At 42.4% G+C, this 24787-nt stretch overlaps 1 protein-coding gene across 2 annotated transcripts; it reads left to right on the forward strand.

Moving 5' to 3' along the window:
- Positions 1 to 2742: 2742 nt before the first annotated feature.
- On the forward strand, positions 2743 to 24772 carry sgcb (sarcoglycan, beta (dystrophin-associated glycoprotein)). Of its 2 annotated transcripts, none has more exons than XM_038791198.1 (6): positions 2743 to 2785; positions 5976 to 6182; positions 11243 to 11428; positions 13543 to 13734; positions 16929 to 17060; positions 20414 to 24772. In XM_038791198.1, the coding sequence occupies exons 1-6, from the start codon at positions 2771 to 2773 to the stop codon at positions 20615 to 20617; spliced, it is 936 nt and encodes a 311-aa protein (XP_038647126.1). In that variant the 5' UTR covers positions 2743 to 2770; the 3' UTR covers positions 20618 to 24772. The 2 variants fall into 2 exon arrangements, with proteins under 2 accessions (XP_038647126.1, XP_038647127.1); XM_038791199.1 differs by lacking the exon at positions 2743 to 2785 and adding an exon at positions 4840 to 4958.
- The last annotated feature ends 15 nt before the right edge of the window (positions 24773 to 24787 follow it).

A 24787-nucleotide genomic window follows, 5' to 3' on the forward strand; every position in this document is an offset into this window, starting at 1 on the left:
TACAAGGGCTGGCGGGATTGCTATGTGCTTTTGGTGTCAGGGACGCTACGCTTGCGCCCTGCTCCACCGCTGCTTTTTAGTTGTAGCAACGCTATTTTTTCTTCGCTGCAGGCAATCTTGTCACGACCTGCTCAGTTCTTATTGTGCTCGACCATTCAGAAATTGGACTCCCCTTTAGCAAAATATCGCATTGCCTTTCCAGCAAGAGGAATCCTCATTGACAATTTTTAACGATGATAGTAATTTCTCTGAATGCCTAATTGTATTGTTTTTTTTAAACCGCGAGTCTTAATATTGAAGAAGGGTGTCGTCTTTTTCACACGCTTTTGCTGTCCCTTGCAAACAGAATCATAGAAACCCCTACAGTGCTGACAGAAGAAGGCCATTCAGCCCATCGAGTCTGCACCTACCTTCTGAAAGAGCACCCTACCCAGGCCCACTCCCCCACCCTTACCCATATCTTTGACTGTTGGAGGAAACCAGAGGAAACACACACAGACAAGGGTAAAATAGAGTATGAGAATAAGCTTGCGGGGAACTAAAAACTGAGTATAAAATTTCTATATGTATGTGAAGAGAAAAATATTGGTTAAGCCAAATATAGACCCTTACAGTCAGAAACGGGAATTTATGATGGAGAACAGAGAAATGGCTGGCCAACATGTTTTGATTCTGTCTCCACAGAGGAGGGCACAAATAACACCCCAGAAATGTTGAGGAACGCAGGCTTTAGTGAGAGGGAGGAACTGAAGAAAGTTAGTATTAGTAGAATCATAGAATCCGTCAATGCAGAAGGAGGCCATTCAGCCCATCAAGTCTTTACCAACCCTCTGAAAGAGCACCTCACCTAGGCCCATTCCCCGGCCTTAGCTCCGTAACCCCACCTAACCTTTGGACACCAAGGGGCAATTTAGCATGGCCAATCCACCTAACCTGCACATCTTTGGACACTAAGTGGCAATTTAGCATGGCCAATCCACCTAACCTGCACATCTTTGGACTGTGGGAGGAAACCAAAGCACCTGGAGGAAACGCATGCAGATATGGGGAGAACGTGCAAACTCCACACAGTCACCCAAGACTGAAATTGAACCCAGCTCTCTGGTGCGGTGAGGCAGCTGTACTAACCAGCTTCTATTAGGTTCCCTCTCACTCTTCGAAATTCCAATGAATATAATCCCTTTTTTGAAACATATTTTTATTGTCATTTGTATAAACAGTAAATACAAACAAAAAACAAGAGCAAGGACAAACAGGAACATCATAATAAAAAGCTAGCTAACCAACACCCAAAGCCTGCTGCCATTGCCCTCCTCCCGTCCTGCCTGGCCTGAATTTCAGTAAGACATTTGATAAGGTACCCCATGGTCGGCTCATGAAGAAAGTAAGGTGTGGGATAGAGGGAAATTTGGCCAATTGGATAAGTAACTGGCTATCACATAGAAGACAGAGGGTGGTGGAGGATGGAAATTGTTTCAGACTGGAGACCAGTTACCAGCGGTGTACCACAGGGACCAGTGCTGGGTCCTCTGCTATTTGTGATTTTTATAAATGACTTGGAGGAAGCGGCTGAAGGGTGGGTCAGTAAATTTGCTGATGACACCAAGATTGGTGGAGTCGTGGATGAGGTGGAGGGCTGTTGTAGGCTGCAAAGAGACATTGACAGGATGCAGAGCTGGGCCGAAAAATGGCAGATGGAGTTTAACCCTGATAAGTGCGAGGTGATTCATTTTGGTAGGACAAATTTGAATGCAGATTGCAGGGTCAACGGCAGGGTTCTGAGGAATGTGGAGGAACAGAGAGATCTTGGGGTTCATGTCCACAGATCTCTGAAGGTTTCCACTCAAGTGGCTAGAGCCGTGAAGAAGGCCTATAGTGTGTTATCGTTTATTAACAGGGGGCTTGAGTTTAAGAGCCGTGGGGTTCCTGCAACTGTACAGGACCCTGGTGAGACCACATTTGGAGTATTGTGTGCAGTTCTGGTCGCCTCATTATAGGAAGGATGTGGAAGCATTGGAAAGGATGCAAAAGAGATTTACCAGGATGCTGCCTGGATTGGAGGGTAGGTCTTATGAGGAAAGGTTGAGGGAGCTAGGGCTTTTCTCATTGGAGCGAAGGAGGATGAGAGGTGACTTAATAGAGGATAATAAGATGATGAGGGTGATAGATAGAGTGGACGTTCAGAGACTATTTCCCCGGGGTGGATGCAGCTGTTACAAGGGGGCATAACTATAAGGTTTGGGGTGGGAGATATAGGAGGGATGTCCGAGGTAGGTTGTTTACTCAGAGAGTGGTTAGGGTGTGGAATGAACTGCCTGCTGTGATAGTGGAGTCAGACACTTTAGGAACTTTCAAGCCGTTATTGGATAGGCACATGGAGCACATCAGAATGACAGGGAGTGGGATAGCTTGTTCTTGGTTTCCGACGAAGCTGGGCACAACATCGAGGGCCGAAGGGCCTGTTCTGTGCTGTACTGTTCTATGTTCTATGCCCTGGCGCTGTGAGACAGCAGTGCTAACCACTGTGCCACCACCGTGGTGAGCTGTCTCCTTGAATCACTGCAGTGCATGTATTGAAGATATTCCCTTATTATTAGGAAGGGAGTTTTAGAATTTTGATCCTGCACTAAAAAAGAATATCTCCCTCTCCCCCTCCTCCCAGTCCGCTCTCCCTCCTCAGCCTCCCCCCTCTTTCTCTCTCCCACGCCCCCCTCCCCCTCCATTCTCGGTGGTTGAGTCCAGGGGGCGGGGCTCTCAGAGCGGAGACAAGATGGCGGCGGAACAGGTAAGAGAGAAGCTCCGGGGGAGAGAGAGAGAGAGAGATTGGGATTGGGATTGGGAGAGGGATCGGGATCGGGATTGGGAGAGGGATTGGGATCGGATAGCAAAGCAAATGCAAAATAAGCGAAAAGATTGATGAATGGCAGAGACTGCTAAACAAATAGAGAAAGCCTTGTAAATAGACGAAGGGACAAGATGAGAAACAAGTGCAGAAAGGCTATCGTCAAAATGGAATGGACAAAAAAGTGGCCGATGGAATTCAGTTACAGGAACTATAACGCGATGCATTTCTATAAAATATCTAAAAATAACTATATTTTGCGGGGGAGGGTGGATCGAAGAGCTGAGGAATTTTTGTGCTCCACCCAAAAGTAGCTCCACAAGTGGATACAGCTATAAAAATAAGTATTGAAATACTAGGGTTAATGAGAAGAGGTATAGAATATAAAATATGCGATATGGTGGTAAATCTATTCAAACCTTAGAAAGATTACAGTTGGAGCCACTGTGAGTGGCTTTCAGACCAACACTATAAGAAGGATATTGAGGCAGTAGAATAAGTACAGCACCAAATGACTAGGATATTGACTGGTATAAAGGAATACAGATACAAAGAAAACTGGAGTTGCTTTCATCAGAACTGGGGAGATTAAGGGGCAACTGGTGGTATTTGAAATCATGAAGGAATGGGATAGAGCAGATTGCAGCAAACTGTTTCCTAAGGCTAGGAGATCTGGAGTGAGGGACACAGCTGTATGTTTAAATGCCAGAGATTTAGGGCACAGCTGGCCAGATTCATGGTTGAAGCAGACAACATATTAGCTTTTAAGAATTGGTTATATAGGTGGGCAGAGGAAAAGGACATGAAGTTATATAGAAACAGGGCAGGCATGTGGAATTAGGATTACTGTTTATGTGGAGGATAAACATCAATAGATTGGTAGGGTCAAATGGCCAATTTCCATGTTGCAATGTTCATGTAATTCTTTTTTAAACATCTTTTTATTGATTTTCAAATGGGGAAAGGAGCAAGGAAGCAGAGAACATGGTCATAAATTCAGCTCCCCCTGTCAACCCACATAAACCAATATACAACACAAAAATAAACAAAAAGAAAACAGTAAACACAGCAGTCGACAGTAAGAAAGAGACAATTGGTTGGCATGAACAAAAAAACTTTTCAGTTGAAATCCTCATGACATATTTGATCTTCTCCAGATGTAAAAAGGACAATCAAATCTTCTAACCTGGAAAGAGCACTGGGTGGCTTGGGGGATTTCCAGGTTAATGAAATCTGTCAGCGAGCTATTAATGAAGTAAATGCAATAACATCTGCTTCAACCTTATTGAGACTGGTCAGTGTAGGTGAGATTCTGAATATAGCTGTTAAAGGTGAGGGCAGTAGCTCAATGTACAGAATATTGGGAAAGAGTGTCATAAAAAGAATGACCAAAAGCCAAACAGTTTTGGGTAGGACCAGATCATGTGCATGTGGTCAGTGGGAGTGAGTGAGCATCTGTCACATACTGCCTATATTGGGAGAAAACCTGCTTATTCTGAATTCTATGCAGAAATTTAAATTGAATTAAGCTTAACTGAGCACAGGAGGTTGTGGAGTTGACCCTAGATAGGGCCTCCTCCCACCAGTCATCCTTGAGGCAGAGCCCAAGCTTAGCCTTCCAGTCCCCCCTCTCATTCTGACACACAGCCTTGAGACAGAACCAGGGCTGGTTTGGGCACAGACAGAATCCTCTCCAACAATGTACTTGGTGGTAGTTGAGGGAAACATGGAAAGCGCAAGCGTACAAAACCACAAACCTGAAAATAGCGATAGGGACTAGATTTAGATAAATTAAATTTGTTTGTGATCTTGCTAAAACTGGCAAAGTTACCATCTACAAACAGGTTGGCAAAGTGTATGAGTCCCTTCCTCCTCAACAAGGCAAATGGCGAGTCGAGCATGGAGGGTAAAGACAAGTGGTTATGGCAAATAGAGCCCAGTAGAGAAGGAGCAGAAAGCTTAAAATATTGACAAAATTGTTTCCATATTCTTAAAGTGGATATTGCAACAGGATTTGACGTGAATTTCAAGTTGGAGAAGGGAAGTGGAGCTCAGACCACAAAGAGGATGAGCAGCAGCCAAAAGGCACCAATTTGGGCTTGGGTCGTGGCACCATGTAAGGATTTTTTGAATATTGACCGCCCCAGTAATAATGCAATAAATTAGGAAGAGCTATACCACCAACTCGACTTACCTTCTGGCTTATTGCTCTGTAGGCTCGAGGAGATCTGCCCGCCCAGAAGAATACTGCCGATCTATTTCTAAAATTGAGTCCCACCAGTTCCTGATGTTTCAGTTTTCTTTGTTTGATAGCATCTGCATTATGGGAGATCATGATTCCTTGAAGAACTGCCTCAAGGGTTTCTCACAATATTGAAGGGGTGGTAGAATCAGATTTATTTGTTTTAACGAACATACGAATTAGGAGCAGGAGTAGGCCACTCAACACCTCGAGCCTGCTCCACCATTCAACTGCTGCACCTGGGAGACCGTCCCTTATTTTAAATTATTTTTAATAGACCCCTAGTTCTAGATCATCCGACAGGAGGAAACGTCCTGTCCGGCAAGACCCCTTATGATTCTCTTATCTTGCAAACTCTAGTGGATACAAACCTAACCTGTCCAACTTGTCCTCAAAAGACAGCCCTCCCATTCCTGGTGCTAACAGACGTACTCATGTTAACTCTTCAAATGAAGAGAAGCTAAAAAAGAAAAATGTACTATATTTTCTCCGTTAAAAGCTCCATTCTATGAGAGAATTTCTAGATATGATATTGTATTATAACTCTGCTGTCACTGTTATTCCCTGACTAGTTATAAATGACGACCTTCAGCGCAGTTTTCTTAGCCAAGTTTTGCCTCTCTTGTTTGAAAGACATTGCTGGTGATTATTTCTGGCTGTAGTATACCACTGCACATTCTTCGAAATGCAAGTACACAGTTGGAAGACTTAAAAAGACCAGTATATTCGTATCTAATTTAGACCTTTGAAAAATTATTCTTCAATTCACAAAGATTCAAATAGATTCACTGTAAGAAGGAGTTGTACTTTTCAGTAGGGTCCAGCTGTAAAACAGTTGCACATTATTTGCTGTGCTAATTTTGAACATTATTTTCCTTACTTTTTCAACAGAGTTCAAATGGTCCTGTCCGACGTTCCATGCATGAGAAAGCAGTTGATCGTAGAAATGTAAACAAGGAGCACAACAGCAACTTTAAGGCTGGTTATGTTCCAATTGATGAAGAGAGATTGCACAGGACGGGGTTAAGAGGGCGTAAGGGCAATCTGGCTATTTGTGTAATTGTCCTTATGTTTATCCTGGCAGTAATTAATTTAATTGTGAGTACAATCTTTGTTAATTTGTTGGCAATACTGATAATGAGAATGCACATGATATAATGCATAATTTTTTTGTTACTGGACTAGTCATCTAGTTGCCTGTGCTAATAATCTGAAGACATGAGTTTAAATCTTACCAGGGCAGCTGGGGGAATTTAAATTCAGTTCACAAGTAAATTTGGAATGAAAAGCTAGCAGCAGGAATGGTGACCATGAAACTAGCAGATTGACATAAAAATACATCTGATTCACTAGAGTCCTTTAGGGAAGGAAAGTCGCCGTCTTTAACTGGCCTGGCCAGGTTCGATTCCCGGCTGGGTCACTGTCTGTGCGGAGTCTGCACATCCTCCCCGTGTGTGCGTGGGTTTCCTCCGGGTGCTCCGGTTTCCTCCCACAGTCCAAAGATGTGCGGGTTAGGTGGATTGGCCATGCTAAATTGCCCGTAGTGTCCTAAAAAGTAAGGTTAAGGGGGGGGGGGGGTTGTTGGGTTACGGGTATATGGTGGATATGTGCGTTTGAGTAGGGTGATCATTGCTCGGCACAACACCGAGGGCCGAAGGGCCTGTTCTGTGCTGTACTGGTCTATGTCTATGTCTATGTCTACACGTGACTCCAGACAGCAATGTGGTTGACTCTCAGCAAGCTGCTCAGTTAAGTCTAAGTAGGCAATAAATACTGACCTTCTCAGTGATGTCCCTGTTCTGTGAAAGAATAACAAATATAGAAAATTAAAATTCTGAGAATTCTATGAACAATCTGAATGTGGTATATTTTCAACTCTCCAGTGCTTGTCTCATACATTGCCACAATTTTGTTCATTGTTGCCATTTTGTCCTTTAGGTTGATCACTGCAACCATGCCAGTCCTGGTTATGGTTATGAGGAAAACCTGAATAACTATACATGTTAATTTTTTTGTTTTGTACAAGCTTAATAACTATTCTGGTTACATGGTTAAATTCTAACTGCAAAACATTGACTAAGTATTCCAGATTTACATGACTTGTACATTATAATTTGTTAGCCATGTTAACAAAGTCATGCAGTCCTGTGGCGATGGAGAATTGGAAACGGGGACAAGGTCGTAAACCTGGAAATCCCCATTTGTTGGGACAGAGGTGATCATTGGGCAACACATTTCAGTCCTCTTCAGAATACCTTCTGTTCACCACAAATTTCAGAAGGCTTGCCCTAAAAAATAGGCTGTCCCGCTTTCTACTCTCTGGGAAACCACACCCTGAGGGATCACTATCTTTGTGGTCAAGGAAAGTAAATTTTAAATTGTTAGAACGCTCATGAATAATCTCAAGAGTGATCATCTGGAAAGAAGAACTGCAATCGTTTCGTGTGAGTTAACAAGACTCAAAATTGAAAATATCACCCTCAGTGAGACCCACCTTCCTGGGAGGGGCAGCCGAAGGAACAAGTCAGGAGATCATGTTCTACTAATAAAGAACGGCTGACCCCTTGTGTTCATAGAGTTGGTTTTGCCATCTGGTATAGGGTCTTAGATTCACTGTCAGAAATCCCCAATTATATAAATAAAGGCAAGTGACACTTCACCTACAGCTGAGCCTAAACCAATATGCCATCATCATCAGCATTTATGCCCGACATTTTACTCCGATGGAGTTGTTAAGGATATTCTATTCTGACCTTGATGAAATCCTAACTACCATCCCAAAAAGAAGAAAATATCATCCTTCTGTGGTACTTAAATGCCAGGATTTACACCAATGTCTGGAGAGGAATCATTGGAAAAAACTGGATGGGAAAAGCCAATGCAAATGGCATTTTCTCCTGACAAAGTGTGCTTTTTATAACAAACCATCTTCTTCCACCAGGAGGACAAATACAAAACCACATACAGGCATCCTAGATCAAAGCATTAGCGTTTAGCATTTCCTGGATTCTGTTATTGTTTGGATAAAAAATCAAAATGATGACTTTATCACTCAATCCATGCAGAGGCTTAAGGCCCGCTGGACAGATCACAGAATTGTTCAATCACTGATAAAGATCCACCTAGCACCAAGACATTCAAAGGCTCGAAAGTTGAAGAGAAAGAAGATCAATGTCTCAGCTCTAAAGCAGCCCAACGGAAGAGAGAAAGCTCCCTCCTATATATTGAAGGAGAGATTCTGGAATATGTTGAATATCCTCCATTTCTTGGCGGCTACCATTGATTTAAAAAAAAAATGTATTACAAACATGTATCAAAGCAGGTTACAGCCAATAAACACCCCGGGAAACATACTTCCAAACAATCAACCCCCGTGATGAACAGTTCCTCACATCCCCCATCTTTTCTCAAACTCCCCTCCTGAGTCCCTTAACTCATACTTTATCTTCTCCAACCGCAGGAAGTCATACAGGTCACCCAACCATGCCGCTACCCCCGGTGGTGATGCCAAATGCCACTCCAGCAAAATCCGCCACCGTGCAATCAGAGAGGCAGCTACCATTGATGATGATACCCATCGCCGGATCAGATGTGCCAATTTAGCCTTCTACAAATTATGGCAGCAAATTATTTACAATAAAGGCCTCTGCAATTCCATTTGAATGTTATCTGATTTTTAAACAACATTTTCCAACTTTACATAGAATGTACAGTGCAGAAGGAGGCCATTTGGCCCATCGAGTCTGCACCGGCTCCTGAAAAGAGCACCCTACCCAAGGTTAACACCTCCACCCTATCCCCATAACCCAGTAACCCCACCCAACACTAAGGGCAACTTTGGACACTAAGGGCAATTTATCATGGCCAATCCATCTAACCTGCACATCTTTGGACTGTGGGAGGAAACCAGAGCACTCGGAGGAAACCCACGCACACACGGGGAGGATGTGCAGACTCCACACAGACAGTGACCCAAGCCAGAATCGAACCTGGGATCCTGGAGCTGTGAAGCGATTGTTCTATCCACAATGCTAACTTAGTCCTAGTGTACAGAAGAATGGACTGCAGTGAGACCTGAACTACGTATCATTGACACATACAAGCGCTAGAGAAATTCCATCATCAATGTCTTCTCCAGATTCAATGAGAGTACCGTCAAACAAATACTAGTGTCCTTCCTGAAGCCAGCTCCACAAGCATACAGGCAAAATTCTATAAAATCAACTTCAACGGACTGGATGGGTGGCCATAAACCCTCTCTCTCGCCTGGTCCTATTTTCTGAACTCTCAAATGACTGACATTCCAGGGCAGGACAAAGAAAACACTTCAAAGACACTCTCAAGTTCTCCTTGAAGTGTGGCAGCATTGGCATTAATGACTGAGAGGAGTTTGCTACTAATTCCTCAAAATGGCAACAGGTTGTCCATCAAGCTATATCATGTTTTAAGTGACAATGTCTTTTTTAAAAAAAAATTTATTAAGGTATTTGAAAGTTTTTATAATAATAACAATAGCAATGACATAAACATGGCAGAATAAACATTACCACCCCCAACCTAATCTTCACACACCCCAACCATAAAACAACAACCCCCCCCCCGGGAATACTGCTTCTGCTGACATTTTAATTTTCCCCGAGAATGTCGACGAACCCGACCATTGACCCTCTTAAGGTGAACTTTATCTTCTCGAGACTGAGAAACCCAGCCATGTCACAAACCCAGACCTCTACACTCGGGGCTTCGAGTCCCTCCACAATAGCAAGATCCGTCTCCGTGCTTCCAGGGAGGCAAAGGCCAAGACGGACAATGTCTTAATGTTGAGGCAGAGCAGTGGCAGAGAAGGAAGCAAATCCTGCACTCGGATCCTAAGACTTCGTGGGACATCCTGCCTAAAGTTCTCAGAGTCAAGAATAGGCTTGTTCAGTCACGTGAAGACCCATGGCAAAAACCTGCGAACCTGAGCAGATGTCATCCTCGACAGGAACGCTGATGATGACTGCCACAGTGCAGTATGAATGATACTTTTTGGGTGACAAAATGAAATACCTGTGTATGCAATTATTAGGGAAATTACAGAAAGAGTCTATTTTAAAATAGGTTAATTATTTCAAGTCAGTGCTTTTGACTCATGGCTTGAACTGATCCATGTTACAGATAGCATCTGCTGAACTCGCTTTATTATAAAGGATGGTACAGAACAATGTACTGCAGTGAGTTAGCACTGCTACCTCATGGCGGCGCGGACTCTGGTTTGAGCCCGGCCCTGGGTCACTGTCCGTGTGGAGTTTGCACATTCTCTCCGTGTCTAAGTGGGTTTCGCCCCCACAATCCAAAGATGTGCAGGATAGGTGGATTGGTCAGGCTAAATTGCCCCTTAATTGGAATTTTTTTTTTTAAAAAGCTTTATTACAAATATGTTTTCGTATTTATTGTTCTGATGGATCTAGATTTAAAATATTTTTTTAAAACTTCAGTGTAATTATAATACATGGGTTGTGTTTTGTTAATATTTCAATTAGAACTGTTATTTGCTTTTCTGTTATTTTTGGGCTCTTTATAAGACAACATATAAACCTGACTCACAGTGTAGAGTGTTGTAACAAGTCACAGTTGATACCTAAAGTGGTGAAGCTAATTCATGTTGCAATGAAAAATTGTAAAGCAGCTAATAATTCTATAAAACATCTGTTGAAGCATTTTAACTTCCATAGTAGCTTGTCTGAAGTGAAATGAAATGAAAATCGCTGATTGTCACGAGTAGGCTTCAAATGAAGTTACTGTGAAAAGCCCCTAGTCGCCACCTTCCGGCGCCTGTTCGGGGAGGCTGTTACGGGAATCGAACCGTGCTGCTGGCCTGCTTGGTCTGCTTTCAAAGCCAGTGATTTAGCCCTGTGCTAAACAGCCCCATATGCACTAATTTGTGGTTTGAATAAGATTGTGTGTCAAAATGCTTTGCTGGTTTCTGATCTGTGAATTCCTGAAATTACCTGTGGCAAAATTAACTGTAAAATGTATTTTTTTGAAAATAATTTTGAAAACAATTGTATATTTTTGTATTACTGCTAGCTCTTTATTTACTCAAAATTGTCCAATTGATAGGCAACCCTAGATCTCAGATTCAGAGCAAAGACTTAACATGACTGTTACTATTTCAGATTACGCTGGTTATCTGGGCTGTAATTCGAATAGGACCCAATGGCTGTGATAGTATGGAGTTCCACGAGGCAGGGCTGCTGCGGTTCAAACAGGAGTCTGACATGGGAGTGGTATATCCCATGCACAAGAGCACCGTGGGAGGCAAAAGAGATGAAGACTTGTTAATCACTGGCAACAATCAACCAGTAAGCCTAACCTTTTATAATTTAAAGTTTTGCAAGTATAGTAAAGAGTAAAATAGCGAATAGAGTTGAGAAAGAATGCTGAGGCTATCAGAGCTCTTAACAAGATATGGAAAATTGACGTTATGACAAATAAACATTGGGCACCATAACATGTATTGAGTGAACAGGGTGAAGTGAAATAAATAACTGAATTTTCATGAGGGCTGGAAATATATAAATATTCATCTAGAGACCCCAAAGATCCCTCCTTCCCTCGTCCTATTTCCCATCTGCATGCATCCCTCCTGTGATATTGTCTTAAAGAAGCTGATGACACCCAGCTCTACCTCATCACCATCGCTGTCAACCTCTCAATTACATTTGATTTGTCACACTACTTGTCCGACATCCAGTATTGGATGAATGGAAATGTTTTCCAATTAAATATTGGGAAGCCACCACCACCCCACCCCCATAAGGTTTGTTCCTTAGTCACCTATCCTATCCTCCTTCCTGGCCGCTATTGCTTTACAGGATTTACTCTCCACAGAATACCCAGCCTCTAGCCCGTTCTTGTAGCCCCAGTATTTATATGGCTGGAGCAGTCCAGTTTCTGGTCAATAGTAACCCCCAGGATGTTGATACTTGGAAATCTAGTGATGGTAACGCTTTTAAATCTCAATTGAGATTCTCTTTTGTTGGAGATAGACATTTCCGGGCACTTGTGTAGAAAATGTTACTTGCCACTAATTAGCCCAAGCTTGAATGTTGTCCACGTCTTGTTGCCCATGGACATGGACTGCTTTAGTACCTGAGGAGCCCAGAATGGTGCTGACCACATCCTCACCTCGCCTTCTGATGAAAGAAAGGTCATTGGTGAAACAGCTAAAGTTGGTTGGGCTGAGGACAATACCCTGAGGAATTCCTGCAGTGATGTCCTGGGACATTGATCTCTGACAATCGTTACCATCTTCCTTTGTGCTAAGTATGAGTCCAACTAGTTGAGCACTTTCTCCCTGATTCCCGTTGACTTCAGTTTTGCTAGAACTCCTGATGTCAAGGGGAGTCACTCACCCTTCACCTCTTGAGGGCAGCTCATTTGTCCATGTTTGTGGGTGTAATGAGGTCAGGAGCTGAATGGCCCTGGCAGACCCCAAACTGAGCATCAGTGTGCAGTAAGTTCTACTTGATAGCACTGTCAATGACACTTTCCTTTTCCTTGCTGATGGTCAAGAGTAGATTAATAGGGCATTAATTGGCCGAGTTGGATTTGTCCTGCTACCCCCCACCAACTTCCCAAATATCTCCGCAAAATATTTTGTGGGAGTTGGGAAGGAGAAGGTGGCTCACATGTCTAACTTTGTTGTTCAATTGTTCAATGTGTTGGCATTTGTCAGAATTCTCATCCCCAACTTGGAGAGAGACTGAGCGACGGACAGGATTGGGCATCACTTGGCCTTGGTGTGAGTTGCCCAGTCCTTCACGGAACTGAGGATCCAGGTTCGATCCCAGCCCCAGGTCACTGTCCGAGTGGAATTTGCACATTCTCCCCATGTCCACGTTGGTCTCACTCCCACAAACCCAAAAAGATGTGCAGGGTAGGTGAATTGGACACGCTAAATTGCCCCTTAATTGGGAAAAAATATAATTGGATACTCTAAATTTATTTTTAAAAAGGTTGCAATCCAACACATTGATTAGTATTTTTATAATGCATATATTTGAGAAATTTGGGACCTTTTCATTTCCCTTTTCAGGCTTCTTTGTACACTATACCATTCCTCTTTCGAAGGAGATGGGAGAGAGTAATAAATCTACTTCCCTATCTCTTTATGGTTTTTTTGAGAAGTCATGGGGCACATAGGAGTAGCCTGGAGCATTTTCCTTCCTGGCCTGTGGGAAAATATCTTACACTAGCTGCCTCTCTCTAACAAGATAGCTGAAATTGAAGACCATGTTGGAACAAGCCTGGAGGATGCAATCCTAAGACTTACCCCACTGATAACCAGTCATATTATTTAGTAACTTGCAGGATGGCGGAGAAAAACAAACGTAGTTGAGTCCCTGTGCAATTCTTAATTGTGGTGCATATTAGTTCATCTATGACCATAACTTTTTATTCTGTGCCCCTTTAGGTGGTGTTTCAACAGGGAACAACTAAGCTCAGTGTAGAGCAAGACAAAACCTCCATCACCAGTGACATTGGCATGTCTTTTGTTGATCCCAGGACCCAGAAAACTGTGTTCAGCACTGATTATGATACCCATGAGTTCCGTTTGCCCAAAGGTGTCAAGACTCTGAATGTACAAAAGGCATCCACAGAGAGGGTTAGTGCTCAGCATGCTAGGTTTTTTTAATGTTCATTATCTCATGCTGTTTCACACATAATTTCTGCTATTTGATTGTGGGAACATATCATCCTGTGATTTCATAATCTGGTCACTGAATTCCCTCAAATGCTTTCTGAAAATTGTTTCATCCACTACTTTTTTACGTAATTGAACATCAGCTTTGGGGAGTCAGGTTGAAACAGTTCAAAATCTTTTTTAAAATGTTTATTTCACCATAACACAATTTGCTGAATTGTCTTTGTTTATTTCACACACTACTGTAGAATCAGTGCAATGTTAACCTCCATCATTTCTGCAGCACTCTCTCCTTAAGCCACTCCCTTCACTTCAAACAAGTCTGAGGAGCTCTTGATCGTCTTTGTCCTATGATAGGGACGACGGGTTCATCTGCCTCTGCTGCTGCTAATGCTAGCTCGGAATCCTAGGCTATTGCTAGTTTATTCCCCCATGGCTTATCTGATGTCTTTATGCTCATCACAGTGAAGGAATGACAATATATTTCCAGGATGGCATGTCGCTTGGAATGGAACCTGCAGACGGTGGTGTTCCCATGCTGCTTTCCTTGTCTTCTAAGTGGTAGTGGCTGTGGATTAGAAAGGTGATGTCAAAGGGGCTTTGGTGAATGCTGCCACTGTGGAGCGAATTAATGTATTAACGTGGTTGATGGGGTGTCAGTCAATTGAGCTGTTTTGTCCTGGATGTTGTCGAGCCTCGAGACTGTTGTTGGGGCCACACTCCTGACTTGTACTATGCAGATGTTGGGGAGTCAGGAAGTGAGTTACTTGCCCCAGAATTCCCAACCTATGACCTGCTCACGTAGCCACAGTAGTTATATTACTGGTCCAGTTTACCTTTTGGCCAATGGTAACTCCTATGATGTTGATAGTAGGGGGATTCAGCATTGGCAATGCCTCTGAATGTCATAGGGGGATGTTAAAATTCTTGTTGGAGATAGTCATTGCTTGTTACTTGCCACTTATCAACCTAGGCCTGAATGTTGTCTAGGTATTGCTGCAATAAGGACACAGGCTGCTTCAATATCTGAGGATGTTGCTGAACATTGTACAAGCAATAGCGAACATTCCCATTTCTGACTTTATGATGGAAGGGTGCCATTGATAAAGCAGCTGGAGATGGTTGGGTCTTAGTGGAATTCCTGCAGCAATGTTGTGGGACTGAACCACAAGGGGGCATGACATAAACACTATAAAAGGGATGAGGCACTCACACCCTGCCTCTTTCCACAGACAGACATCTGGAGAGTTAGACAGGGTTGATCAGCAGCATCACACCCCAGCACGTGGCTTAGAGCAAGCTGGTACAGTTAGAATGAGTTACTACAGTTAGATTAGCAGAATGGTATTTTCTGTGACCATGATGCTTTTTTGTCCTCCCTGCAGCATTTTGATGTTGTTGATCACACTATTCTCCTCCAGCACCTCTTCTCAATTGTCCAGTTTGATCAGACTGTTCTTACTTGCTTCTATTCGTACCCAAGCATTCCTAATAGGAATATTTACAACCTACTGTAAACTCTATATTGTGACTTCTGAATTTCTCACATGATCCTGCCTCTTCCCATCCTCCTCCCATCCTCCTCCTTATCAACTAGTTGCCCTTTGATGATGTTGTCCACAGTCATACGGACAACTTGCAAATGTAAGTGCATGACATCCAGTTCTACCTCTTGATCTCTCTGTTGTCTGGCTGGTTGTTTGACAGCTAGTTTTCAATGGCTGCAGCTCTTCCAGCTCAGCATAAGGCACCCATAAAGAAACTCACCCTTACCCAGAGTAAAAACGGACTGAGCACTGATCCTGGAGCACCTATTTCTAACCCTTCTTCACTCTTAGTAACACCATTTAACCTTTAAAGACATTATTTATATACTAATATTATAGAGCCCAATTAACAATACATGCTTAATATCACCTTCCAAACTCACGACTGTCATGATATGCAAACATGCAACCAATGAACACTCAGAATAGGACACAACTAATGGGCAGTCAGGACACTCAGAAGTGGCATCACCACAAGGGGGCATGACATAAACACTATAAAAGGGATGAGGCACTCACACCCTGCCTCTTTCCACAGACAGACATCTGGAGAGTTAGACAGGGTTGATCAGCAGCATAACACCCCAGCACGTGGCTTAGAGCAAGCTGGTACAGTTAGACTGAGTTACTACAGTTAGATTAGCAGAGAGTCGAACTCATTTAGTTCAGTAAACACGTGGAACTCATTTCAGAGTCTGGAGCATCCTTTAGTTAAGACTGCATCAAGTAGCAGCCTGTGTTATCCGAAGCAGCATAACACAACAACGACCACTAGCATTTAGAAGGACAAGGGCAGCAGATACATGGGAACACTACCACCTGGAAGTTCCCTCCCTCCTGTTGCTTGCTGAGTTAACTTCCTGAAACTCCCTCCCTATCAGAACTGTGGGTGTACTGACACCACATGGACTGCAGTGATTCAAGAAGGCAGCTGACCGCCTTCTCAAAGGCATTTAGGGATGGACAATAAATGCTGGCCTTGCCAGCAATGCCCACGTCCCTTGAATGAAAAAAACACTGATCACAATAGATTTTTTCTTCTAGTGACACACTTTGTTTCTCATAACAAAATATAATGTAGCTGTTTTTATTTGAAAATTAATTTACTTTTCACCTATTACATTTCTGAAGTACTGTAGGTCTATTTCTGTGACTGTTCTCATGTTTCATTCGAGTCCCTACATTTCATCACTGCACTTGCATGTGTCCATTGCATTCATATTCGGATAGTGTGTATATATAGATGGGCATGCATGCTGTTTATTTTCACATGACATTTGTCATTCACAAGTTATGGCCTGTCCCACAAGTATTGGTATATTGGTGTATATCTATTTATGGAATTCCCAGAATAGAAAGAGGGAGTGGATTCAATTCTAATTCTTTAGTTTGCCAATTAAAACATCACGTTAACTGGTTTAAATAATTTTCCTGCACTTACAACAACAATAAACATTTCTGATGCTGTTAAAGCAGAAGTTGGAAACTATGAGAATAAAATCTTGTGGAAATTCCACAGTTAGCAAGTAAATGAATTGTTAACTTTTATATCAATGTTGACTCATTCAATATAAGCTACTGAAATAAATTAGACCATTATTCTTTCAGATAACAAGCAATCATAGCACTGATCTTCAGATTCATGCTGGCGGCCGAGTGATTGTGCGTGGAAATGAAGGAGTCTTTATCATGGGCAAAACCATTGAATTTCACATGAGGGGTGACATGGAACTCAAGGCTGTGAGTATGGATGTCTTTCCTAACTTTATCTAGAAATCTATAAAGCACAGTAGTGGTCATTCATTTCTCACTAACAGATTGTTGTTTTTCTTCTATTTGTATTCTGTGGCGACTCTCTGGAGACATTAATAGTGTTTGCCCTTCTATGCAGAGTCAGGAGAAATTATAATGAGGAAAAAGGAATATCAGGGACATTCAATGAACACTAGGTATCTGTCTTCGTGGTCAAAGACATAAAAACATTCCAAAAGTAGTGAGGGGCCAGAGCTTAATGTGAATGAGAAACTTAAATTAGTGTTTGCAAAGAAATAGTACTGGAGGAATTAATGTGATCGAAAGACAACAGATCCCCTGCATCTGATGGCCCATATCCCAGAGTTTTAAAAGGGTTTGCTACAGAGACCGTGGTTACACTGATTTTTGATCTACCACAATTCCCGAACTTCTTAGAATATTCCCTGTATAATGATGCCCCCGGCGGGCAGGGATGTGGAGGTAGTGGTGGCGATGGACGCCGAGAAGGCCTTTGACCGGGTGGAGTGGGACTATCTATGGGAGGTGCTCGGACGGTTTGGGTTCGGGAAGGGACTGGTAAATTGGATCAAATTATTATATCAGGCCCCAAAGGCCAGCGTCAGGACTAACAGAGAAGTGTCAGAGTACTTTAGGCTGTACCGAAGGACCAGACAGGGCTGCCCGCTCTCCCCGCTGCTGTTTGCGCTGAGAGCCGCAGAGGGATGGAAGGGGATGGTGAGGGGCGGGGTAGAACATAGGGTCTCTCTTTATGCGGACGACCTGCTCCTGTACGTGTCGGACCCAGTGGCCGGGATGGGAAGTATACTGGGAATGTTGAGGAAGTTCGGCCAGTTTTCAGGATACAAATTAAATATGGCCAAGAGTGAAATGTTTGTGGTACAGGCAAGGGGCCAGGAGAACAGATTGAGAGGGCTACCATTTAGGCTGGTTGAGGAAAAGTTCCGGTACTTGGGAATCCAGGTGGCGCGAGACTGGGGCAGGCTGCACAAGTTAAATTTGGCCAGGGTGGTGGAGCAAATGAAGGGAGAGTTTCGTAGATGGGATGCACTCCCGCTGTCGCTGGCAGGGAGGGTGCAGACTGTAAAGATGACAATCCTCCCTAGATTTCTGTTTGTTTTTCAGTGCCTCCCGATCTTTGTCCCACAGTCCTTCTTCAAAAGAGATAACAGGATGATCATGAGCTTTGTCTGGGCGGGAAAATCCCCGCGGGTGAAGAAGGCTATGCTGGAGAGGAACCGCAGCGAGGGAGGGCTGGCTTTACCGAGTCTGATTAATTATTACTGGGTGGCCAACATCGCTATGATAAGGAAGTGGATGGTGGGTACGGGATCTATCTGGGAGCGGGTGGAGGCGGCTTCGTGCAGGGGTTCCAGCCTGGTAGCCCTGGTCACGGCTCCTCTACCGCCGCCGCCGGCCAGGTACTCCACCAGCCCGGTAGTGGTAGCGACCCTGCGGATATGGGGCCAGTGGAGGAGGCATGTAGGGGAGGGGAGCGTCGGTTTGGACGCCAATCTGCGACAACCATCGGTTTTCCCCCGGGAGTATGGACGGGGGTTTTCGAGCATGGTGGGGGAGGGAAGCGTGGGCGATATGTTCCTGGAAGGGAGCTTTGCAAGTTTGAGGAGCTTGGAGGAGAAATTTGGTCTGGTAAGGGGAAATGATTTTAGGTACCTACAGTTGCAGGACTTTGTCCGTAGACAGGTCCCATCTTTCCCACGCCTCCCGCCAATGGGGATCCTCGACAGAATAGTCTCTAGGAGGGAAGAAGGGGAGGGTAGAGTCTCTGATATTTATACGGTGCTCATGAGGGAGGAAGGGTCCCAGACAGAGGAACTGAAACTCAAATGGGAGGAGGAGCTAGGCGGGGAAATGGAGCACGGGCTGTGGGCAGAGGCCCTGAGTAGGGTAAATTCGACCGCAACATGTGCCAGGCTCGGCCTGATTCAATTTAAGGTCGTTCACCGGGCCCACATGACGGTGGCTCGGATGAGCAAATTCTTTGGGATAGAGGACAAATGCGCTAGGTGCGCAGGAGGACCAGCGAACCACGTACACATGTTTTGGGCATGCCCTAAGCTTAGAGGGTACTGGGAGGGATTTGCGGGCGTCATGTCCCGGGTGCTACAAACAAGGGTGGCGATGGGTCCAGGGGTGGCAATTTTTGGGGTTTCGGAAGACCCGGGAGTCCAGGGGAAGAAAGACGCCGATGTTTTGGCCTTTGCTTCCCTGATAGCCCGGCGACGAGTACTATTGGCATGGAGGGACTCAAAGCCTCCGAAGACTGAGTTGTGGCTTGCGGACATGTCGAGTTTCCTGGGTATGGAAAAAATTAAGTTTGCCTTGAGGGGATCTGTACAGGGGTTCGCCCGAAGGTGGCAACCATTTATTGACTTCTTTGTGGGAGAGTGAGTGTCAGCAGGGGGAGGGGATTGGGGGGGGGGGGGGGGGGGGGGGGGGCGGGGTTGCGGGGGGAGTAGAGTAGAGTAAAGTAGGAGGGATAAATTGGCGGGTAGTACCGGTGGGAGAGGAGCGGGCTTGTGCAGTATGTTACGATTGAAGTATTGAATGTACGTGGATATTTGCACATTTTTGCCTTTTTTGCTTTCTTTCTGTTGATGTCTGTAACTGTTTAAAAAGCCAAAACCTACCTCAATAAAATTGTTTATTAAAAAAAAAGAATATTCCCTGTAATTTAGAAGGTAGCAAACGTAACCCCACTCATCAGGAAAAGAGAAATCGGGGAACAACAGGCCAATCGATACTAAACAAGATACTGTAGTTGTTGGAAATGTGGGATAAGGAACAGGAAATGCTGGGATTACTCAGCAGGCCATGCAGTATCCGTGGGAATAAGTAATTAGTCTTTCAGGTCATTGACCTTTCATCAGACTGAGAACAGTTAGAAATGTGAACAAGTGAAAGAAGAATGGGAAGAAGAAATTTGCAATCGTAGGGACTTTGATGTAACGAGAACCCGGAAGATTGAGAATTCTGTGGGCATCTCTGAATAACCAGCAGATGGCCCATTGCTTTCAGTGTAGATACTGAGTGGAGCTAGGCAGAATCCTGAAAAAATCTTGTCTTGGTGACCAAGTTTGGAAAACAGGGAGGCCAGCCATTAGAAATTGAAAGTTTTAGATTTTAATTTTTTAGAGCAAGAGTCTAGATTTTGAACACATCCTTGAGGCATTGCATTGGAATTTTTAATACTAATTCCCTTTTCATTTTTCAAAGGAAGTGAATTCTTGAAGGTGCCTACCTACTGTTCTGTTCTTATTGGCGATTGGTTTTACTAAAGCAGTTATTTTTTTGCTCAGGTAAATAGTATTATTCTCAATGGGACTGTGATGATTAATACAACACGGCTTCCAACCTCATCGACTGGAGAGTTCCTGGTAGACGATGGCTGGGAGCGCTATAAACTCTGCATGTGTGCAGATGGAACACTCTTCCGAGTCCAGGTGAAAAGCAGAAATACAGGCTGTCAAACATCCAATAATCCCTGTGGAATCAGGCACTGAAGATGACAACCTACAAGAGAATGAGAAACAAAGGGAATGATGATAGCATGTTATCGAATGTCTTTCATATTAAAAAAAATTAGGCTAATTTCTTTTGCAGAATAACCACTATTAACCAGTCCGATATAGACACTGTCGCTTGTGACCCAAGTGCCTGATTTATCGCAATGTCTAACAAACAAATACAAGATTACCATTGTTGATCAGCAAGTTGAAACAATGGCATTTTGTTAAAAGCAGGAAATAAATCGAATTGGTGGACAAAATCTACATTTTTGAGAAGGTATTGAAATAGACTACAGTTAAAGATAAATGAAATTAAAGCTGGAGTTCAAAACCACAACGTTTGAATCTCACTCGAAGCATTTTTCTTACAAATTGTCATTTATTGAAAATGGAATAACTCCATCAAATATCAATAATAAGCAGAAAACTATGGGCAGGATTCTCCAGCCACATCCGCCCGGAGAATCATGCCTGAGGTCAATGGACTTCTCCATTGTCCGCTTCTCGCTCGTGGCATTCTTACGGCGGGCAGGGCAGAAGAATCCAGCCCTTAGTTTACCTTTAGATTTATTAAGTTAGCGCCACCTCATCATTATATTTTGGAGTTTGCCAACAAGCATGCATGGTAACATAGTGGTTAGCACTTCACAGCACCAGGGTCCCAGGTTTGATTCCCGGCTTGGGTCACTGTCTGTATGGAGTTTGCACGTTCTCCCTGTGTCTGCGTGGGTTTCCTCCGGGTGCTCCGGTTTCCTCCCACAAGTCCCGAAAGACATGCTGTTAGGTAATTTGGACATTCTGAATTCCCCCTCTGTACCCAAACAGGTGCCAGAATTTTCACAGTAACTTCATTGCAGTGTTAATATAAGCCTACTTGTGACAATAAAGATTATTATAAAAATTAATCCGTATAAAATCATATTGAAACTAAGCAATTTATATTATTTGTGGAAATGAACTACGATCTTTCCATTTCTAGATGTTAAAGTAAGACATTGCAATTGTCATTGAATGCTCCAAAATTAAACTTGCCTTTTATTACACAGTAGATAGCCCCAAAAACCTATATATTATAATTCAAAATCAGTGAAAAGTAGTTGTATGGCAAACGTCATTTTAACATCCTATCTGGATATTATACCTTATTTTCCATTGAATATACTTTACACTGGTTTACAGTGTAATTTTCAATCATGACATTGCACATCCCAAGCTACAATGTTGTGATACTATTTAAAGAGATTGACTGGGATTTTTCAGCAAACTGTTGTTAGCCCATGGTTCTTGTCCAATTAATAGTAACAAAAATAATCATCAGCAGATAATTGCACAGCAGAAGACCTTGAGCACTATGTTCTTTATACCTCCCTTAATTAAGCTTTGAATCAAAAGGGCGGACGCGCTTTTTAGAATAATTTTCAGAGAGCAGAAAATGGACAACGGTGCCCTTTTTAAAATTTAGATTTTTGTCAGAGTTACAAAACTCCTTTGAAACAGGAACAAGATAATTGGGTAATGTTGGAAGAAATAAATATAATGAAGCTGTAGAAGTAAGTATTAACACATTTTACTGCCATGTAGTTATCTCAAAATGGCATGATTAATATCCTTTTAAGATTTATAAAGCAATCATTGGAAAATTTAAATTGATTAGTTGAAAGCCTGAATGTGGGTTTATCATTGAATTATCCTTGTTTATGCATGTTTTAAGCTCAGGAAATGACGAAACTAAAAGTCAAACACATTGCTCGCAAAACTTTTTGTAGTTGAAGAAAATGGCGAATAGTTAAAATGCCATGTTAAATATTGTTTTTTCTAATGGCTTTCCAAATTAAAAGTTGGAAAACCTGCTTGAAACATTGTGAAAAGAGTAATGTTTGTGACTGAAATTCAATATTTTGGAGAGACTGTTAATCAATAACTAGTCATTTATGAAGAGTGAATGCAAAGGTAACGAAGCTTTGTAGCACAGGATAATTTGCTGTGCTATTTAACCATGGTCCTATGACTTGTTCAGATTTATGGGTGAGATTAATTTTCACATAAAAAATGGAAACAAAAGAAAATGGAAGACAGCATAACAAAATTGGGATAACGTTTATTCTCTCACAATCACTTGGAATATCAGTGGGTAGCACTGTTGCTTCACAGCTCCAGGTTCGATTCTCGCTTGGGTCACTGTGCGGAGTCTGCTCGTTCTCCCTGTGCCTGAATGGGTTTCTTCCGGGTGCTCTGGTTTCCTCCCACAGCCAGGAAAGACATGCAGTTAGGTAATTTGGACATTCTGAATTCTCCCTGTGTACCCAAATAGATGCCGGAATATGGCGACTGGGGCTTTTCACAGTAACTTCATTGCAGAGTTAATGTAAGTCTACTTGTGACAATAAAGATTATTATCGTTGAAAGATTCTAGAATAGGATCATCCTTGTGTCTATTTTGGCCCTCATGACTTAATTCACACTGAAATCAAACTGTGGTTAAAAATCAAGCTGGAAGTTAACGTTGTAGTTAACCTAACCAATACAAATGTGTGAAGAGCAGCAGAATGAGAGCTATGCACCAATACAAAGTATTTTGTTTACTGCAACTGCACAGAAAATCTGCATTACTCACATTGCAGGTTTTTCATTTTTCAGAAAGCAACAGTCACCACATCACATAATTTACACGATACACTGATGACCCCAGCCTTGAAAAGCTCCTATTTCTAATTGAAAAAACGAGCAATAATTGTAAAGTAGTCATTAAATTTAAGTCTACGTTTAATTACAAACAGTGGGTTTTGTGCTCCAAGCTTCATGTTGTGATCTGACATCTGAGCTACTGAATGGGATTACTGCTTAATTGCCCCTGGGTATCTGTTATCCAGTATTGCATGTCTCTGTCTTAACAAAATGTAATCTAGCTATGATAGTGCTGCTTCTTCACTATTCCTTTCTCATAAGCCAGTATTACATTGACTATGTTATGGTAGTGAATTAGTGGAAAGTTAATAATTGCTTGTAACTGATTATTCAGTTATTGGCATCAAGTGTTGATAGTAGCAGCTCATAGTTCTATTTCATAAAGCAGTTTATTACGGCTCAGTAGATCATAAGTTTGATCATAATGTCTTATATAACAACTAGCATAGTTTATATTCAATTTTATCTTCATTGCAAATTGCTTTTTGCTTTGCAATATATTGCACTTTCAGCCCTTGCTGGTGTATTTATATATCTATTTAAAATATATTATTTGTGTGATAATATAATGTTGCGTGATGTTAAGAATTTTCAGTTTTAAACATTGTACAATGGCAGATGAATTGCCATTCGTGCTGAGATTTGTACAAATCAACTAGTTTTGGAGATGTTTCTATACAATCACTTTCTAAAAGCTCATTTGCCTTTTATCGCCCATCAACTTCTTCTGCAAAGATTACAAAATATTTATTTCGTTAAGTTTAAAGAGAAAGTGTTAACACCAAAGTCTCTTCATGACTATTTTTCAAATTGTTTTAGCTTCCCTTTTTGCCTACCTCTTGATTAAAAAGAAACAGCTATCCTGGAAACAGTTGCTATGTCCAACACTTTGGAAGCTGAATTTAATTGTTAAGTAAACTTGCATAAACCCAAATCATTTATTTAGATGGGGAAAATGAAAAAAACAAAAAATAAAAACCTTGAGACTTGAAAAAAGTGTGGAGTAGAGATCTCTATTAACAAACTACATATTTGTATTACAGTTTCGTTAAAGTAATCAGCCTGCTCCCTGTGTCTGCATGGCTTCACCCCCATAACCCAAAAGATGTGCAGGTTAGGTGGATTGGCCACGCTAAATTTCCCCTTAATTGGAAAAATATAGGTATTCTAAATTTTTTTAAAAAGTGATCTGACTGCTCGTTTAGCATGCTGAAGAATTGGTTCTCATCACGGCATTCTTGAACACCCACCTATATTTGTTTGCAATTATTATCTTACATGAGCTATGATAGTAAGGAAAGTGTTAGCATGGGTGCATTATCCTGCAGTACATCTCTTCAGTTGTCTTCACACTACAATTGTAGGAAACCTTTGTATTAATGTTTAAAAATTCAAAAAATGCCAATGAAAGTATTAATTACTGCCCTGTGGTTTATTGTGCTTAATAAATACTATTTGGTTGAATAACTGTCTCGGAGA

This window comes from Scyliorhinus canicula, chromosome 3, assembly GCF_902713615.1.
Source record: "Scyliorhinus canicula chromosome 3, sScyCan1.1, whole genome shotgun sequence".
In the NCBI taxonomy this organism is placed as follows: domain Eukaryota; kingdom Metazoa; phylum Chordata; class Chondrichthyes; order Carcharhiniformes; family Scyliorhinidae; genus Scyliorhinus; species Scyliorhinus canicula.

Excerpts from the sequence above, each read along its gene's own strand:
- sgcb (XM_038791198.1), top strand. Across the intron at positions 6,183-11,242 it reads TGGCAGTAATTAATTTAATT|ATTACGCTGGTTATCTGGGC; the intron begins GTGAGTACAATC and ends TTACTATTTCAG. Across the intron at positions 11,429-13,542 it reads TCACTGGCAACAATCAACCA|GTGGTGTTTCAACAGGGAAC; the intron begins GTAAGCCTAACC and ends GTGCCCCTTTAG.